Source organism: Lissotriton helveticus, chromosome 12, assembly GCF_964261635.1.
Source record: "Lissotriton helveticus chromosome 12, aLisHel1.1, whole genome shotgun sequence".
Lineage (NCBI taxonomy): Eukaryota > Metazoa > Chordata > Amphibia > Caudata > Salamandridae > Lissotriton > Lissotriton helveticus.
The window spans coordinates 745,080,322-745,100,759 of NC_136073.1; the positions used below are offsets into that span (position 1 = coordinate 745,080,322).

At 47.0% G+C, this 20,438-nt stretch overlaps 1 protein-coding gene across 1 annotated transcript in view; it reads right to left on the reverse strand.

Moving 5' to 3' along the window:
• The window catches only part of F11R (F11 receptor), a 142,996-nt gene extending 123,145 nt beyond the window's left edge, over nucleotides 1-19,851 (reverse strand). The window contains exon 1 of the mRNA XM_078669885.1: nucleotides 19,628-19,851. Within this exon, the coding sequence (XP_078526011.1) occupies nucleotides 19,628-19,682 (55 nt within the window). The 5' untranslated portion in view covers nucleotides 19,683-19,851. The remainder of the gene's footprint in view (nucleotides 1-19,627) is intronic.
• Nucleotides 19,852-20,438: the final 587 nt, after the last annotated feature.

Genomic DNA, 20,438 nt, shown 5'->3' on the forward strand with positions numbered 1-20,438 from the left:
TGCAAATGTTTGAGGTAATCGATATGAACCAAAGTCGGTGTGCTTAGGAACACTCATTATGAAAATCACTGAAACACCGCTGATGCCCTGTACACTCTTAAAGGCCTTAGTGAAGTCTTGCTGAATCATGTCTAACAGCAGCTCCCTGAGGCAACTCCTCTTTGTCTCCTGCCCAACACTGCCTGATGATGGTGGTGGTGGTTTCCATGACTCCACGTGCCCGTGCCTTGATGGGCCAGGTGCCTTGCTGTCAGTCAAGGAAACCTGGAAAGACGGGGTTACCCCATCCCCATTCCCCACCTGGTGCAGTGTCAGATACCTGCTACCCAGGCAAAGCTTGGGATGGATGCTTGCGAATTTGTGCCTCCACTTACCTTAGAGACCAGCTCCAAATGGAATTGAAACTCCTTGAATATTGTAGCACATTAATGCATGTGTTGTCAGGCAGTCTGACCACTGCATTGTACAAGGCAGACAGAAATCATTAGGTTATTCGCCCCTTACATCAAGCTTCCTTCCTGGACTAGATACTTTGCTTACTTACTTCCAATCCTACATGCTTGTAGGGCAATGTATCCTTACAAAATAAAAAAGTCATGTTACAGAGTTCAGTAGCACCATTCTGTTGAAAAGGGAGTCGTAAATTGCATTATACGCACGGAAGCCGATTACTCTGTACCTACCCGGAGTATTGTCAAGCTGAGAGTCAACGTCCAAGCAGAGTACAGGAGACCGCAAAACAAATGGGCATGAACGGGTAAGGGGCAAGATATTTCAAACATAGACAGCACTTTTTATGGCACCAGAGTGACTGTAACCAGGATATAACCCTACAAACTAATTTTGAAAGAATCAGGACATCGGGGCAAGAGATGACAATGGCCAATGTTACAGCCCTGTCTAGACAGCTGTGCCATGCTACCAGTTTTAGTGACCAAAATATCATCAGGACAGCAAGAAGTGTTGGAGGTATACTTGTGAAAAGGAAGCACTGGCCTTTTAGCTGTGCTTGTTTAAGAGGCTCACACTAACCCTTGTGGAAAATCCATTTAGCCCCCTTAAACGGAAGTCCTTCACACCGCTCTCATCTCTAAAGTGTACAGAGTGTCCTTTGTACACTGAGGGTCAGATGCATCAAAGGATTTTATTTAGTCTGTGTCAGTGGGAAAATGCGTTCGTACATATGGCCCATGTATTTGGTAGTCAATAAGTCACTGTAATGGTGCAATCTTTGAGACTATCATGATTGTTTTTCAAGTTGGAGGTTGCAACACAAGAGTAAGCCTTTACCATCTTCCCGTATGGAAAATGTTTACCCCCAACTACTTGTGAGGGGCTTCAAATCTGTATCTCTGGTAGCCACTAAAACCAAAACAGCAGGTTTCTGGGTAGCCATAATGTCAACTGCCAAACCCTTCACCTGGCAGAGAAACTTAAGATAACCATGACAAATCACCAGACCCTCTGAAAATTCTCTCACTCTAGGTTTTTCTTTGGAGTTAGCTGATCAAACTCAATTAGGCAAAAGCAATTAAAAAAAATCCTTTAATTGCTTATTGAGTTCTAAAGCGCTGGATGCCTTTGGATAACTATGCGCTTAATAAATGCTTTATAATAATAAAATAGTCGTGGTCTATATTGAACCTTAATGACAGTCTACCCAACAGTTATCACTGTATAAAAACAAGCATTTACAGTGCAATAGGTCTCGCAATTGCGAGATTTTGAGCTATTGGCATTGTAAATGGCAATGCCTTTTATAATATTAAAAAGGCATGGTCATTTACAATACCAGTAGGTCAAACTTTGGCAAATGCGAGACCTATTGTATTGCAGAGTGTGGTGTTGGTGAAGTGGGTGCCATGTTAACCATTAAAGTTTTATAAAAAAATAATTGAAACTGAGCGCAGTGTCCCTAATGCGAGCGCCGCACTCAGAATGCACATTTATTTTTAAACAAATAAAAGATGAAAGAAAGCACGGTGTCCCTGAAGCGGGCGCTGCGTTCTACTTGAGCAATAATTTGTAAAAAATCATTGCCATTGCACTGTGAGTGCTGTGGGGGCAGCCACTTTTAAAGTTTGAACGGGAAAGCGATCCATACGAAAAGCGGACACCATTGTCCTGTGTGGGGGCGCCGTAAATACAAAAAGCAGCCAGCATTGTCCCCATTAGTCAAACAAAATAGTGCTCACTGACTTAAAACGCAGACCATGTAACAAGCCAAGTAAAAGGTCCAGTCTCTATGGGAGGTAACAAATGCAGACAAGGTGGTACCAAGGTAGGACTAGCAAGCCCATTTACGATTCAGATGTCAGCATTTACAAAAGACAATGACACAAGCCAATGACAAATATGGGCAGGACTTCCAGTGCATACTCAAATACAGCATGCCTCGCCGAGCAGCGCGTGCGCGCTACCTCTAGGCTCGACCTAATTAGAATTTTTTTATCTTGGCCACATCCAAGCATAGAAGTTCAAATTAATAGAGGACCGTGGTTGATAATGTATACTGAGCACAAAGACAATTTTCTATTACACAAATTGTAAATACTATGAATTACATAGCTGAAGTATTAGACAAGAAAGTTGAGATGGCAGAGCAAGGTTTTTGGATCTTTGCAGCACCTTAGAAAGCTGGCATCGACAATATCCAAGGCACACTGGTCCAAGTGCTGAACACCCTACACAACCAATCACAGTGGTAGTCCTGGGACATGGAGGCTTCCAGCAAAGAATGCCCTTGCACCCATACCCCAGATTTTCAAGCCTAATAACATGATGCAATTTTTTGTTGGCTTAATTATCCAACTCCATTAAAGGTCTGGCTATCAATGAAAGATCTTTCTTAGATGGCCCTGACACATTTGATGAGCTCGGTTATAGCATTTACTTCTCTGTTATCAGTGGGTTCTGAGAGATTTGCAAGGGCCCAGCTTTAAAGCTGCACCACGTTAGTTGGGGTGGAATTCCAGTCTGGTTTTCCTTTTACACTTTAGTATTTTTTGGGGGTTCTAAGAATAAATGACCACAGGGACCAGAATGCAAAACAAAAACAGGAAATGTTATTCATAGGAACGTTTTAGTGAAAGCATGACACGTTATTGTACATCAGTCTCTAAATGCCATTGTAAATATTTTAATTTTCAACTTGTGGAAGGCCATTAAACTATCCAGATATGTTTCATTGGATTTTAAAGATCTAAGAGTGCCCAGTGCTTATTTGGTTTATCTGAATGAAACAAGCAGAAATAGAGGTTGAAGATAGTCACAAACTCATTGCCATCCATTAAAATTCCAAAAGAATTAAGCTACAAAAAGTTTTTTTAAACTTTTTTTAATAGTCACACAAGGCCATTGTTGCTACGTCCCCATAGCAGTCCAGCTGCACACTGAACAAGCATTGGCATAGCCAATAGGTCTCGCCTTTGGGGCCTTATAAGTGTTTAGGCAGAGCTATTGACTTTGCCAATGTGTTTAAGCTGTACTGTAGAGAAGTGTGCCTGCTGTGCAGCATGCTGAAAAGTTGTAATAAAAAAGTGCCAGAAGCATTTTTGTTACCTTATATTTGACCAAGAAGGCATTATGTCTAACAGAACGACCATATTACAAAATGTATGTACAATAAAACACTCATTTTTCTTTTGTTCTTGCAATGCTTGTTAAAGTTTTTTTTTGAGGGGGCATAAACAATTGAAAGTTGAAGGTTGTGAACTAGTACCTGTATTATAACACTAGCAGCGGCCAGATGCTAGGGGAGAATCCACAGATGGCAGATTCCGAGAGCAGGCTGAGGTGGTGTTGAGTGATGTTGAGGTGGTAGTGGTGGTGACTGGTGCTGAGACGATGCTGAATGATACTTAGGTCTTGCTGAGTGATGACGATGTGGTGGTATACTATTGCTGAGTGATGCTGTGCTGGCCCCGTAGTGACGCGGTGGTGGCCCCATAGTGACGCGGTGGCTCGTGTATTAGGATATGAGCACTTTATACCCACTCTGTGTCTCGTGTTTTGGGATGCGAGTACTTTGTTCCCCTGGTTCTGGCTCATGCTCCAGGAGATGACTTCTTTCATCCCCAGACACCGGCTTGTGTATCTGGATAGGGATGTCATTCCCCAGGCTCCGGGTCGTGTATTTGGAGAGGGATGTCTTATTCCCCAAGCTCCGGGTTATTTATTGGCAGAAGGCTATTTTAAGGCTGTTACTTCAGGCCCTTTGTCTGGTGTCGCGGGGGTGGGCCTGTGACGGTGTCTCGGACTGGGTGGGGGCGGATTCGCGTTTTCTGACTCAGAAGGAGGGAGTGATGAAACCCGACGGAGAGGTTTAAAACATATCAACTTTGCTGGAACAGCTGCTGCCACGAGCGAGCAGCGCCCGGGGAGGTGAGTGAAGAGAGAGCGGAAAGGGAAGTAGGGGAGAATGGAGATGGGGGGAGCGAGATGAGAAGCATGTAAGAGAAAATGAAGGGAAAGATGGGAGGTGGTGAGGTAAGATCGGCGGGATCAAAATGAAAATAACGAGGAGGGATGTAGAGGAAAGGTAAACGTGGAATAGCAGGAGGGGGGCAAGGAAAAGAAAGGAGGCAGGGTCTGAGGATGAGAGGCAGCAGAGCAGGGGGGGTCATGGCAGCGATGAAGAGAGGAAGGACGAAAGAATGACAGAGAAAATGCGGCCCCCAGGGGAAGTGAAGGTCGCAGACCAGTCTTCCCCTGGGGAATTCGCGCAAAGACCGGAAGGACAAGGTGGGGGGTGGGATTAGAGGGGCAAGGGGAAGGGGCGGGATCTGGGAAGACATAAGGTATTGGGAGAGGAGAAACAGCCTCTTAACACCTGAGCACCACCGGGGGGACATAGAAAAACTTTGTGGTCGGTAGGTGGGTGGTTGGGGCAGGGGCCGATTTGGTGGGGGGGGGGGGTCCATCTGTGCTTCGGTTTTAGGGCGGTGTGCGGTATTCTGAAGTTATGGAGTCCTGCTTGGATCGGCGGTGCGGGGCCAGTGGGAGGGGCTGCGGCTGGCGTGCTCTCCGGGCGGGTGACGGTCTGGCCTGCGGGAATGTGTGGGGGGCACCGGTGGGGTTGCTTAGATGTTGGGCAGTGTAGTCATGTGCAGCCTTGGAATATGGCGGCGATAAGCTTGATGTGGCACCCAGTTTTGGCGTCCGGCAGGAGTTTAAGTGGGCGGCTGGTCCGGCTATTCGTTTTTGCCTCCTACACGATGTTCGCTGCCTTGCGGGGAGGGGGGCGGGGGGGTGCGGCTGCAATGTGGCTTGCGCGGGCCGGTTTAGTTTTTATAATAAGAATCTCTCCTGGAACAGTAGTGTCTGTTCCATGCGCAGTGGCTGGCTACCCTAGGTTTAGGAGCGGGACTGAGCATTATTCCGCTTGCATCGTTATGTCAACTGAACTGTATCAGGGTTGAACTCACTGCATGCGTTTCTTGAATGTAGGCAGCGGCTGAGCGGCCAGAGGCTGTATAATTTGCCCGGTCTTCGTATTACATCAGGCGGCCTTTGGTGCATACTTTTTCTCGGAGAGAAATTGTCTTTACCGAGAGTTATCTACCCTCCTCCCCCCCCCCGCTTGTGTCCTGCTATTTAGCACGATTGGTTTGGGCGGATGGACGGAGTGCCTGGGGGGGCTTCTGTACAGAGTTTGTAATGTGCGGCCCCCTACTGCGGACTGAAATCCTTGTGGGGGACACGTGTCGGGAGTCGGCGCGGGGTGGGCTTGAGTATATATAGGAATCCAATGGCTATAAGTTGAATTAGTAATGATTTATGCCAGTTAGGGTGATTGACGCCACTTGAGCACGTCTATGATGGTTATTGAAGGGACATTTCTTTGGGGGTTGCTGTGCAGGAGGGCCATGACATGTGGTCGGGGGCACAGGTGGCGTTTTTTGGGGCACTGTGAGTAGGGGTGAGGGACCGCCAGCACGGCGCGAGGTTCGGTGGTGCTCAGGCCTCACCTGGTTGGAGCGACCGGGGGGGGGGGGGGGGACGTCTGGGAACATCAGCGACTGAGCAGAAGGAGGTCCTGGACGGACGCTCAGGTACGAGTCTATGGATGGGGCCGGTGAGCTGCTCGGACGGAGGGTCTACAGCTGGATGGCCGGGGGCATTGGGTGGTGATTGTTGAGGGAGAGGCAGGTGCCACTACGGCAGGCTGCTGGAGAGCTGTTCGTGTGACAGGAGGCATGGGCCTGGTCAGGGGACTGAAGGGACCACACCAGTTGCTGGTTTAGAAGGTTCAGTAATGGTGTTGATGAGCTCAGCATGGTTGCAAATTTTGCCAGGAGTCACGGGACATTCTCAGAGTGAGAAGAGCGCTGGGGGACCGGAGGTGATGGCTGCCACGCAAGCAGTTATGGATATAATAAGCAGCTGGGGGGCGTACACGCACTGTACGGGCGCAGAGGGTGATCTGGGGAGCAGGGGGGGCTTGCCCACAGCTGAGGCAAGCATACTAATTGGGGGCCATTAGGCAGGGTTGATGACTTACAAGGTAGAGATTTGGATAATCCACTGATGTGCGGGGGTTTGACGGGGTTAGGAAGTCCATATGTTTGAGGCCATGGGCAGTGGCGCCCGATGTCGTATGTGAGACAGCCGGTACTCTGGCGCAGGTATTACTCTGACTGGGGGTGGCCTGGGGGAGGGTTTCCCCGGGTCCAAGGACGCCGGAGCGGGATTAGGCGGCTGCGATGAGGCCCTACCTGGGGGGGCGGGGCCATGGGTGGCAGACACAAATGCAATAGGTGCTTAAGACTGGTGGTAAGAGTGGTACGGTTTGTGGTTTGCCCTATGGTGTGAGACGGTTTTGACTGACATGCTGTTCCCCGTTATTTAATTTAAGTACAATTTTAGATAGATGTGGCAGGACCATGGGTATTGGAGCGCTCTACGCACATGCTGTAACGAACAAGTGTGGCCGGGGGTTTGAAGCGCGTGGGGGTCCTGGGGTGCAGGCGGCTTTACGGTATGTCGGGTCTGCGAGTGCTACACATGGGGGAAGGGGGTTTAGGCAGGGTGCCTGGCAGGGGAATCTTTAATAGGTGCGCAGAGTGCGAGGCTTAATGGTGCAGAAGGTGTGTTCAGGGTAGGTGTAGGGATGGTTTTTGGGATGTGTGGTGTGGGGAGATGGCGTGCGGGACAGCGGTGAAAAGACTGGCAGCTATGCTTCTCTCAAGTCAAGGGGACCTGGGAGTTCGTTAGTTCCCTCTGGAGGCGGGTTGCTGTGGTCACCGTGGAGCAGCGGATGAAAGGGCGATGCATAGGGTGACCGGCGGTGTCGCGCCTGGTGTGTTTGAGGTACGTAATGGAGTGCCTGATTCTCAAGCAGAGTGACTTGGGTGCTTTGAGGCGCTTTGTGAGGAGGGTGTGGCTGTGCTTCTAGTGGTTGCGGGCCCCTTTGGGGAGTGGCTGCAGGTTTCAGGGCTACTGGCATACGACTAGTTTCTGTGATGACGTGGCGAAGGGAAACTGGCCGAACAGGGGCTAAGGGAAGAGAGATACACTTCATGAAGGACTAATAATTATTTTCAACTGCAGGAGTTGGGAATGGAACAGGACCCCGGGCGATCGCCTGGCGGGGGGTGCCCCCCCCCCTTTTCTTGGGCATGGACCAACAGAAAAGGCGAACTGGCCAGTTTGCTCAAGGGCTGTGCAATAACGAGGGAATCTGCAGGATGTGTGTGGGGATTTGTGGCCTGGACGGTTGGCCGTGTGTTCTGAGAAATAAGGAGATGCCCCGATATGAGGATACAGGTGGGAGACAGAAGTATGCTAGGATGTCGTGGGTATGGCTTCACACTATGATGCATGGAGGGGGACATGGTGCACTGAAGTGGATAATGGGGGCGATCTGATCACAGGGATGACTCGGGGCCTTGCAGCAGGGTGGGTCAAAGGGGGGGGCTATTGAAGGACGCAGGTACTGGTGCGAGGAGGGGGATTGCGCCAGGATGGGGGTCACCTGCTTGGACAGGTGTGTGATCTGTTCATCCACACACGTCACTGGTTCATCTGAGTGCGGGTACTGGTGGTGGATGGTCGTTCACCACAAAAGGGGGGCTCTTTTCACAAGCGATGTTTGGCACAAATATTCGGGGTGGGTTTACACAGGATGCAAGCAGAAGGGTGGACTTGTCACAAAGTTTCAGTCCCAACAACTCTGATCTGTTTACAATTGTGGCGAGCAAAAGGGTGGATGGTCATCCACCGCGAAGGGAACACTTGGCATGAACAAGGTTTTGGCCCCAGAATCCTATTGGCACACTGACGGCGAGCAAAAGGGTGGATTGTCGTTCACCGGAGAAAGGGTGCTCGTCGCGGGCACTGTGTGGGCGCAAAAAATCTTCAGTTACACTGGTTGCGCGCAAAATGGTGGATGGTCGTTCACCGCGAAGGGGGGCATTTGGCCCTTAATAGGTTTTGGCCCAAGACTCCTGTCTAAACGGGATGCAAGCAAAGGGTGGATGGTCGCTCACCGTGAGGGGGGCACTTGTCGCAAACCAGGTGTTGGCCTGAGAAACCTATATGTCTACGCTGGATGCCAGCAAAGGGGTGGATGGGCGTTCACCGGCAAAAGGGTGCTCGTCGCAGGCAGCATGTGGGCCCAAAAAATCTTCAGTTACACTGGTTGCACGCAGAATGGTGGATGGCCGTTCACCGCGAAGGGGGGCATTTGGCACTTAATAGGTTTTGGCCCAAGAATACTATATGTTTACAATGGAGGCGAGCAAAAAGGTGGATGGTCGTTCACCTGAAAGAGGGCACTTGGCACAAACCAGGTGTTGGCCCGAGAAACATATATGTCTATGCTGGACGCCGCAAAAGGGTGGATGGTCGTTCACTGCAGAGGGGGCACTGGTCGCCAGCAAAGTTTGGCCTAAAATTCATCTTATCTGTTTTACACGGGATGCAGGCGAAGGTGGTGGATGGTCGTTCACCACGTGGGGGGGGCACCTTTTACAGCCGAGGAGTGGCTTGCAATATGTGATTGGTTTACGCGGGACGCAGTGACCGCGATGGGGGGCACTTTCCCAGCCACGGTTGGGCCGACGCAATGTGCTCTGTAAATCTGGGTTCAGACACAGGTGGTGGATGGTCGTTCACCGAATGAAAAGGGGGACTCCTGTCACTGACAGCGTTTGGCTGGTCAAAGGTTTTGGTTACACTGGTACAAGAAAAAGGGGGCATGGTCTTTCACGGAAAGGGGGGGGGGGGGGGGGGACACATTTTCTGGACATGGGATTGCCTTGGATAAGACTATTTGTTTGCGCAAGACGCATGTTGAAGTGGTGGCTGGTCGGCCAATGGGTGCCACAAGGTGGTGGATACATTGGCTGCACATGAACTTGGGGTTTCAAGTGGTGCTGGGCAGGTTGGCACCTTTCGCGACTGATGGTTGTCTCATCAACGGTGAATTATATAAAACATACGTTTGGGTGGTGGTTTGGTCGTCCACCGTGTGCCACGGGGTTGGCGGACAGGAGGCGAAAGGTGCCTGGGAGAGCGGGGGGGGGGGCAGTGATCCGCCCACCGGGGGTTCCCTGGTTGGCGGTACTTTGGAGGGGTGGTGAGTCACATACGGGTGGATCCACCCCTCGGGGGGGGGGGGAGAACGGTACACGGGTGACTGATAGCGGGAGGCAATGAAGGAAATTCAACAGAGGATGCTCGGAGGGCAAGTGAAGGTGAGAATGGGGAGAGGAAGGAGGTCACCGAGTGAATGGGGAAGAGTCAAACAGGTGAGATGGTTTTGAGAAGGAGGAATGGAGAATGAGTCGGTATGGGGTGGGGAAAGTATATTTATTGCATTTATGTACTATGTAAATTCAAATTCAAATTGACTTTATTTCGGATATATTGCAATCCATAAAAGTACAATACATTATACATTACATTTAAAAGCATTACAAAGATGACAAATCAATATAAAATAATACATAAGACATAAGAATTTCTTAAAAGAGTGAGTGGACGAGAGCAGTACAGAAAAAGTGCAGGTTAAGCCCATGTACAGAAAAAGTGCAAAATAGTGCGTCTAGCTGGAAATCACAGTTATTCATCTAGGCATTTTCTTATTCTCACTGATAATTTTAAATATTCTAGCACCTGAAGGACACAATCAGAATGCAATAGCTGTAGATATACAAGGGCAGGTCTGATTTGTTTAAAATTTAATTTTCTTAAAAGAGTCACAAGATACCGCCTCCGGGGGTACTCATAAAATGAGCATAAAAATATAAAATGCAGCATATCCTGTGGAGACTTCCCGTCGCAGCCACAGGGTGCTGCAGGTTTTTTAAAAGTGTCCAGCTTTGGTCTAATTAAAATATGATGAAAGATGTTGAACCTGAATCGTGTCAGCAAAAATTTATCATGAGAGGAAAAGGAGCATGTTAGGTACATTTCCATGGTGTCACAAGTTCTTAACATAACGTACTTTCTAACATTTGGTTTCAGAAGCTCAACTTCATCTCTTGTGGCACTACAATTCATAAAAAAGGCCCTCTTAATTGCTGCCACATCACCCTTAACTATATCCTTCGGATTTTCAAACAAATTTAGGCGGCCAAGCTTCAAAAATTGGGACTTCAAATATTTGAGCCAGGGTACACACATAGCATAGTCCATTGATACAAGATCTTCCAGTATCTGGTGGGTTAAGGGAATATCCTCACTTAACCATAATTTTGCCCAGCATAACAATGGTTTCAGACCAACAATATCTGAAATATACTGACAACCAAGCTCTTCATGTGCAGCTAAATTCGGTGTACTAACTGGGACACACAGCAAGCGTTTAAAAAAATTATTTTCGGCTATTTGCAGTTGTTCATTATTTTTATAGCCCCATAGCTCGCTGCCGTAGACTGCGGTAGATATAGATTTAGCATTATATAGTTGCATCATGGCCTCTGTCGGTTTTTTCCCCAATTTACTGGCAAAATTAAAAATTGATGCGTTCACTCTGATCAATTCACCCTTCTTCCTGGCCAAATGCGGAGCCCAACTTAGCTTAGTATCAAATAAAATACCCAAATATGAAAACGTATTAGTGACAGGAATCACAACATCATTTAATTTAAAAACGAACTTCTTTTTTGGTTGACGGCCAACATGCATAATAAAAGATTTCGAATTGTTGACCATAAGGTCCCTTTCAGACATAAAATGATTAAAAGCATTCAGAAGTGCTTGGAGACCCTTCTCTGTTCGTGATATTAAAACCGCGTCATCAGCGTATAAAAGTAGTGGAATACCCCTCGCACCAGCTCTCGGGCAATCTGATTTTATCTCTTGCAATTCAGACTCTAAGTCATTTATGTAAAAATTAAAAAGAAATGGGGCCAGGATACACCCCTGTCGTACTCCTTTATTAATACAGAAATTGCCTGTGATATCCCCATTCGCTGAGAACCTCACATTGGCCCTTGTGTCATTGTGTAGGTCCGCAAGGAAATCCACAATCCCCCTGTCAACGCCTTTGTCCTTCATGGTCTGCCACAGCCTCCCTCTGTTAACACAGTCGAAGGCTGACGACAGATCCATGAAGGCTAGGTGAATTGTTCCTTTTTGTACAACAGTGTATTTATTCAAGATAAGAAACAAATTAAGGCACTGAGTTATAGTGGACCGGCCTTCACAAAACCCATATTGGGAAGCCGACATAATATTTTCAGTCGACCAACTTACTAGACGTTGAAGCAAGACTCTCCCCATAATTTTAACCATTGAATCGATCAGGGATATTGGTCGATAACAAAGAGGACTTCCCCTGTCGCCTTTTTTAAAGACCGGGACTATGGTTGATAATCCCCACGTTCCCGGACAGCCCACACTAGCCGCAGCGTTAAAAACAGCAGCCAGAATTGGAGCCCAGAAAGCTGGATCATATTTGTAAAGGTCCGGCGGAATTCCATCAGGACCAGGCGCTTTATTTGCCGTAAGGCCCATAATGGCATCCAATACCTCGCTTTTTCCAAATGTTATACTACTGCTTCCAGCGTGGGGAACAGTTGCCCTGATTCCAACACCCTCTGAGTAGTACAGGCTTTTAAAGTGGCTTTCCCATTCTTCTTTTGTTATGCAGCAAGCAAGTTCGTCACAAGGAGCATCGGTCAAAAAAGGTTTTTTAACCAGTGCCCAGAACTTGGTGCTGCACTTCAGGATGGAGGGATCAAGTAGTTCCTGCCAAGCCTCCCTCCTGAGGAACTCCTTGCGGGCGACAGTAGCAGCCTTATATTCTTTTCTACAAGCTTTTACCTCCTCCTGATTCCTTGGTGAAGCTGACAAAGCTACCCTCAAATTGCGAGCAGCTTTGGTACAATCATGACTGAACCATTTCGGGCCTAGTTTAGGCTGATTTTTGTTAGGGACAGTAAGAAGCGCTGACACCTTCTCCGACACATTTTGATAGGACTCTAACACTAGCCTGAGGTCGCCCCCCTCGGTCATGCAAACTTCAATGTCCACTGTACACTTTTCAGCAATTGTTTTGTACAGGATATCTGCAGAAACCATAGACCATTTTAGCCTCCTCCTCCCATCAGTTGTTCCCAGACTGCCTTGACTGATGGTCTTATTTCCCTTCTTTACCCAGGGACATTTTAAACAGATTGTTAGAGGATTGTGATCACTGAATGCACTTGAAACAATGCAAAAAGAGTCTATAAAATTTTGCATCATCCGAGAGACCAGTATATGGTCTATAAAGGTGCCCCTACCATGTCCCTTAAAGGTTGGGGTATCAAAACAATATAAAGGGTCTTTAAGAGACATGGCCAGTGAAAGGTCAAGGTCATCCATTAGATCGTTGCACAGTTCCCCCTCCTTAGTGTGTTCCATATGGAGATAACATGCACGTTCACAAAACATTTCTGGTAAGCGCTTATGTAATGGGTCTATACAAGGATGCAAATTGAAGTCCCCCATAATCATCAAGTTATGACCAAGGTCTTTCATGTTATTAGAAACAAAAGAATTTAGGGAAGAAATATCATTCCTGGCCTCACTATCATAGATAGCATTATAGAAGTTCGCTAAACCCACACGAACATTTCCACCAGATAAGGCCATGCCCATTACACCTGTATGCTTGGCTTCAATTCTGCGTACTCCACAAGGTATTAATATAGAGATTAAAATTACAAGGCCCCCCTTCGGCCTACCCCTTAAGGATGGCAAAGCTGGTACATAGAAAGCCTTATAACCTTCCAGAAAGAGGTTGCAACCCACCTCCCAAGTTTCTTGTAAACAGATGATTGAGAACTGTTTCATATAGGTCACCCAATTTACATCACACATTTTTGTCGCAAGACCGGCGATATTCCAGGAAACAACATGATATCCTGGGTTAGTGGCCACCATGTTATCTGAATTTATATTTGTAAGTTCACCTGTAGCCACAGTGTCATGCATTTTAAAGCTTTATTCGACATTTGTCATAAAAGCATTCACCTAGCCCTAATACAATAAATACTACCAATAAAAAAATACATTCTAAAAATACATATTAAACATGAAATGTCGAATAAATACATGATAAAAAACATCAAATTACAGCAAATTTATCACACTTCTTAAAAAGTAGTTTTTTATATAAAATAAAATACAATAATCCAAATGGCAGAGTGCAAAGATAGGAATATGCATAATTTCATTACGGTGTAATTGCCATTAATGATCGGGTACGAATTAACCATGACCAAGCCAGAAATTTTGCTACCCCAACCACAAGCAATATGGAACAATCTGTTTCAAGTATCCTAAGGGCTTCAGATTGGCTGCGGGTTCCCAAATTTGAGCACACAGGTTTCAGCCATTTACGTCTGGGAGACGAGTACAGTGGGCAACAAAATAAGAAATGGGAAATGTGCTCAGTTAGTTCATTACAATGGTGACAACGTTCGTCCCATGCTGGGGACCAATGCTTTTTAAACGCATTCACCGCAAGTGTACCTATGCGAAATTGAAAATAAAGTTTCCTATCATAAGGTTTTTCAATGATGTCCCAAAAGGATTCGCAGAAAGGGTACATTTTTATATTTTGGAAGCGAGATGTTAGATTTGAACTTGTATTGTCACTAAACATTGTAAAATATATCATTTCCCAATATAGATCTTTCAGCTTTGCCTTCGTAGGAAAGCAGGATACGTCTTGGGTGTCCCATAGATGGTCCAATTTCAATTTTTTAAGGAGACCCCGGAGCTCCCTTAGCCATGGAATACTATGGAAGCGGTCGAATTTGATGACGTCCGTCAATGCCGCCGCATAGTGGCTTAATTCTGGAGTCACCATGATCCGTCTCCAATATAAGAGAGGGCGTAACCTCGCTGTGTCCTCTATGCCTTTTCTTCCCAGATCCAATTTTAGTGGGGTTGTGGGTGTACTTTGGGGGACCATCACAATCTCTCTTAAGAATCTATTTTCTGCTCGGCCCAGTTCTTTCAAATTAGAGAACCCCCATAGTTCAGAGCCATATAAACAAGCCCCCAGAACTTTCATAGAATAAATTTCCAACACACAGTTTACTGGCTTTGTCAGCGAGGTGCGATGTTTTTGGGTAATTGCGCCTGCTAGCTGCCTAAACTTTAATAAAGATGTAGTTATGTGTGGTTTCCAACTCATGTTTTCTTGTAGAGTGATGCCTAGGTAGGAAAAAGAGTCCACTCTTTCTAGGGGTATACCTTTGTATTTTATTACGCCTTTGAAGGTGGACTGCTGGTTGAGGCACATGAATTTTGTTTTGGTGGTATTCAATTCAAGGCCCCTCCCGTCACAAAATACACCAAAGGCATCAACCACTTTTTGGAGCCCACTGGGGGTGCGGGAAAGTAAAAGTGTATCGTCCGCAAACATGAGGACAGGTACACGAGAGCCAGCAATTACTGGGGCGTCACTAGCAATCTCAGTGTCCTGAGCCGCAGGTGCCATCCGTCAGTCGCACATCTCAAGCCCAGATAATGCCTCATACCTGTTCTGTGTAATTAGATCCGAGTCATGACGGTAATGGCCAGCACTAGTACTCCTATTATAAACATTATTCAGTCCACCTGACCTACAAGAATTTGTGATGTTATAAAAGAATTGGGTATCTTGAACAGGAGTATATGGTTCAAGCCCCTGCCTGGTTAAACTCTGTTGTGGTGTGGGTTTACAGAGGTGTGCATAGAAATAACCCAAGGGGCGAACACAGATGCTGTTTACATTATACACCAGTGAAGAAGCTCTCAAGAGAACAGTTGCCACATGCTGAGGTTGCTTGAAATTAATGACTATACAGTCTCCAGAGCCAGATTTTTTAGAAGGTCCCACCCAATTTACGCGTCTAACTGCCATTATGTGGTCAGAATATGCGATGGGAAAACCACAGTTTTTATTAAGCCACGCCACTGTCTTGTTTTTCAGGGAACTGTGTGATTCATCATAAGGAGATGCAGGATGTGTGCCACAAGGGGGAACATTTGTCAGTACTGCCACAAATGGAGCACAATCCGGTGGTAGATTTAAATAACGGTTATACTTTGGGGGTCTGGGGGTTCTACTGTTTTGGGGTGTTATAGATGGTTGTGGCTGCGAAGCCGATACCACTGGGGCATCCCGTATGTTGGGTCTATCAGGCCCTGCTGGTGCGGCTACAGCAGTATTCCCCCTACCCATGTTCCGTGTGTCATTAGCTTCAGCAGATTCTTTCCCTTTCCCCCCACAATGAACTGTGCCACCAGATGTTACAGTTTTTTGTGATGATAACAGACCACCCAGCCTTGTAACTTCCTTTGCTAAGTTATCAATCCTGTTAATTAGAGGTTTAATAAGCTCTTCTAATTTTGTTGTTAAAGAAACTTCAAGGTTTTTTATAAGTGAGGCAAGTAAATCAGAATTTAAATTACCCCCACTACCATTACTGCCTGTAAAGACAAAAGGAGTCATTGCAGCAGGGCAGCTAGACTTTTTGCCATCCTTTTTTATTAGCCTTAGAATTATTATGTTTACCATTATTTTTTTGAGATACAGTTCTACAAGTTCTCAGGGGCCTAGCTTCGGTTTGGGTCTCATTCAATACACCGGTGTCATCAATCAACTGCACCAATGGGTCAGAATAGACATCAACACTCACTGTAATGGGTACTGGAGGATCAATGGAAGTAACATTATTGGTATTAGCATCAGAATCTATAGATGGAGTAATGTCAGGAGATATTTCTAGTAAGTCCCCTGTCCTAGAGTCCTTCCCCAACGATGCACGTCTACTATTGTTAATCTGGTTAACTTTCCTGACCAGAAAATTATCCATAGACGCAGGGCCTACCATCACCTTATCTGTTTTGGGTTTAGACATCATAAGTAATGAGGCTATCACCATACACACAAATACTCTCTAGTCTATACACTCACATGAAAAATAATAACACAAAAATACTAACACTTTTAAAAGTAAAATCTTGCGTGCACACGGCACGATAACCTTATAGATGAGGCGATACAGGGTCCCTGGCCCAGTCCAGTCTCCTCAGGCCTCTGAGGGCCACAGAGGGCCCGCCCTTTGCTCGGGCTTAGCCCCGGGCGCTCCCGCGCGACGAGGAGGCGTGTTCTCCTTTATGCGCCTCCCGGCGCTGCCCTTCTGCGTGTGCGGCGTCCCTTAGCGCTGAGGCAGCTGGGGGTTGTAGGCACAGCGTCCCCCTGGCGGAGCCAAGCCCGGCCGAGGACACCACGGTGCAAGAAGATAATTGCGGAGCCAAGCCCGGCCAGAGACACCACGGCGGAGCAAAGCCCGGCCGAGTGCACAGCTGCTGTCAGTAAAACGCCTGGTTTACGCGGGACGCAGTGACCGCGATGGGGGGCACATTCCCGGCCACGGTTGGGCCGACGCAATGTGCTCTGTAAATCTGGGTTCAGACACAGGTGGTGGATGGTCGTTCACCGAATGAAAAGGGGGACTCCTGTCACTGACAGCGTTTGGCTGGTCAAAGGTTTTGGTTACACTGGTACAAGAAAAAGGGGGCATGGTCTTTCACGGAAAGGGGGGGGGGGACAAATTTTCTGGACATGGGATTGCCTTGGATAAGACTATTTGTTTGCGCAAGACGCATGTTGAAGTGGTGGCTGGTCGGCCAATGGGTGCCACAAGGTGGTGGATACATTGGCTTCACATGAACTTGGGGTTTCAAGTGGTGCTGGGCAGGATGGCACCTTTCGCGACTGATGGTTGTCTCATCAACGGTGAATTATATAAAACATACGTTTGGGTGGTGGTTTGGTCGTCCACCGTGTGCCACGGGGTTGGCGGACAGGAGGCGAAAGGTGCCTGGGAGAGCGGGGGGGGGGGGAGGGGCAGTGAACCGCCCACCGGGGGTTCCCTGGTTGGTGGTACTTTGGAGGGGTGGTGAGTCACATACGGGTGGATCCACCCCTCGGGGGGGGGGGGGGGGGGGAGAACGGTACACGGGTGACTGATAGCGGGAGGCAATGAAGGAAATTCAACAGAGGATGCTCGGAGGGCAAGTGAAGGTGAGAATGGGGAGAGGAAGGAGGTCACCGAGTGAATGGGGAAGAGTCAAACAGGTGAGATGGTTTTGAGAAGGAGGAATGGAGAATGAGTCGGTATGGGGTGGGGAAAGTATATTTATTGCATTTATGTACTATGTAATAAAGTCTAAAGGATTGCAACCTTGTCCTAATAAAATGGTCTTTTACACTTCAAGTAACAGCGTGGAGTGTGGTTCTTGCACGATGAGCAAATGAGAAGGAAGCCACGCATGAGACTGACGATGGAGAGGAGGGAATGGGAAATCAGGTGCGGGAAAAGGCGAGTTGAGCAGCAGGAGGGGGCAGAAGTAGAGCTGAGTATAGACTCAGAGAGCTGGAAGAGCGGATGAAAGGGGAGTGTAACGGGGCAAATACGGCCGCTCTGTGAGGACTGCGCAACCAGCACGGTTGGACTCTCAGCTTTTACATTCTTCGCACCCACTGGTTCCATTCTGCTGGGTCTGCATGTGTAATGCGAGGGGTATCTCTGAAGGGAAGAGAGCTGGCAAAACTATGTGCGTAACTAAGGCAGACTGTCGGAGCCGGTATGAGCCGTTAACCACTGGGCTGCTTTACTTAGATTGAAACTGTGTGTGACCTGTAGGTTAGACACAGTTCTCTAGAGTGGGAGCTCAACCCCCTGAGCTATCCGAATGAGGACGACACTTAATGGCTGCTCATGAAAAAAAATTCTATTTTTAACTCTGGGCTTTAACAACTTTAAAAGGATGGTTCTACCGATCCATTCTCCGCAGCAGGTGCCTTGCCCCCACCGCCTCCTCTCTGCGCAATTTTAAGAGAGTGTGAAGTTCTTCAAACTGACATTACAATGCATCCTGCAAACGGTATTTAAAGAATGTGGCGAGAGCCTCAGTGTGAGATGAAAGAGCACCTCGAGTCAGGACAGAGGCGCTTTGTCAGAGTTCCGTGTTTGCCTCTGCGCTGAGATTCCAGGTACACACTGGATCAAGCCTGAGGTGCACTGGAAGAGCTCTTTCAATAGCTGAGTACTCACAAAGACGGCAAAAGTGTCAAAATAAAACAAGACGGCTACATGAAAGCAGGGGTGAGCGCGCACCACTCGCAAAGACGCCAAAAATGAAAGCAGGGGTGCGCACGCACCACTCGAAGACGGCAGTCTACCCACAGGACTTTGCCCGCAACGTGCATAGCAAGGCAGGTGTGACCGTCGTGCGCGCTTGTACGCGTAATAGCAAGCTGTTGGCCAGCAAAAGCCTGTGGGTAGCACTTTTCTAACCAGCTACTAAATTGCTTGCCAGAGCAGCGCATGCGTGTTGGCTCTAGCGGGACCTAAAAACAGGTATAATACAGGGAGCAAAAACAAGTGCCAGTGGAATTATTTGTTTCGGCAGCTACTGTGTTTTTCACTTAGCTACGAACCAGTCACAAAAACCGTCATCTGCTGCATAACACATAATAACAAAATAAGTAATGCTATCACAACACGTGTCATATAGTTTGCTTTTTGTTTCTGAATAATGTGATCCTCCCTTTCCGCAATAATTCCAGTGGCCCGGGTATTACTTACCCCACAATGCAACACTTAAAAGGCTTGTATTATAATAGGACCAGCGGTATTGATTGGATTATATTCTGGTAATATTTGAAGCCAAATCCCCGGAAGGTACTTTCCTAACAACAACAAAAAAATACGAAACATACACAGGACATGTGCGCGCTTACAACTAAAGCATTCTTCTTTAAAGCTTGACATTTTGATTAGAGCGAATGCAATGTCTTTTGTACAAATTAAACTGGACTAAACGGCCCTTTCCTCGAGCACCAGCCAAACCTCCAAGTTGCCCTCTTCCGGGAACAAGGGGAGACACAAAAAAGCCACAGAACGTCTTGAGAGCTAAAGTAAATTTCCACATGTAAATGGCCTACTACTGTACGTTATGCAAAAAAATACTCAAATGATAAACTAAAGCATTTTCTGATGAAATAAAAAAGAAAGCAAACAAACATAATTATAGAAATTCAAATATGTTCCCAGGGTCAGAGACCGAGCGCACCTGTGAAAGCCGCGGAAATGCAAATAGAGTTAAATAATGTCCGACTCGTACTCACAAGAGCAAAGCAGCAACAGCACCAAAGTCACAATTTCTGCCGAGTAGCCAGCCATGCTTCTTCGATTTTCCAAAAACCGCGTAAAAGTGAAATAAAATAGAAACAGAAGCAAAAAAACTCTGGAATCGACTGGGCCGAAACCGAGATAAAGCCCGAAGCAAACAAGGAAACCTCGAACCCGCCCTGCTCGGGGTGACGTCACCGTGCACACACCTAGCACGAACTGACTCACCTGTGCACGCCTAGAGGGCGGTGATTGGGTGCCTGAGAGTTTATATAATTGGATACTGTCTGTGTCAGTCATTCTGAGAACCAACCGGCGCTGAGATGATTGTCTTCCTGGATTATTAACCTGCCTTTCGACGGCTGAAGACTTTTTTGAAAGGAGCCTGCTGGAGGTGAAAGAAACCAGCATGCTTTCGTGGGTGGAGTTAGAGCTGAGCTGTGCCATGTACTTGGCGTATGGCATAGAGACATAACGCTGTCATGTTTGCCAGCTGCACGTGCGATTTTTTTTAAAGTAATTTTCTTGTTTTCCAGTTCCTTTTCTTATATCCAGGATCCAGTTTAAGCATCTGATTTTTTTAAAATGTATTTATGCATTTTTATATAGCTCGAATTATTGATTTGTAGGGGATCACCAGTAGTTTGTCACTTTCCTGTATTCCAGCCTGTAGCATTTCTGCTTTTGCTTTTACAACTGTTAATAGGCTTCGTTATGCTGTGTGTAAGAAAAGCTGGGATGTTAAGAATTTCGGTCATATGATTGGCCCATATGAGATCTAATCAAAATTGAGATTTAAATAGTGTA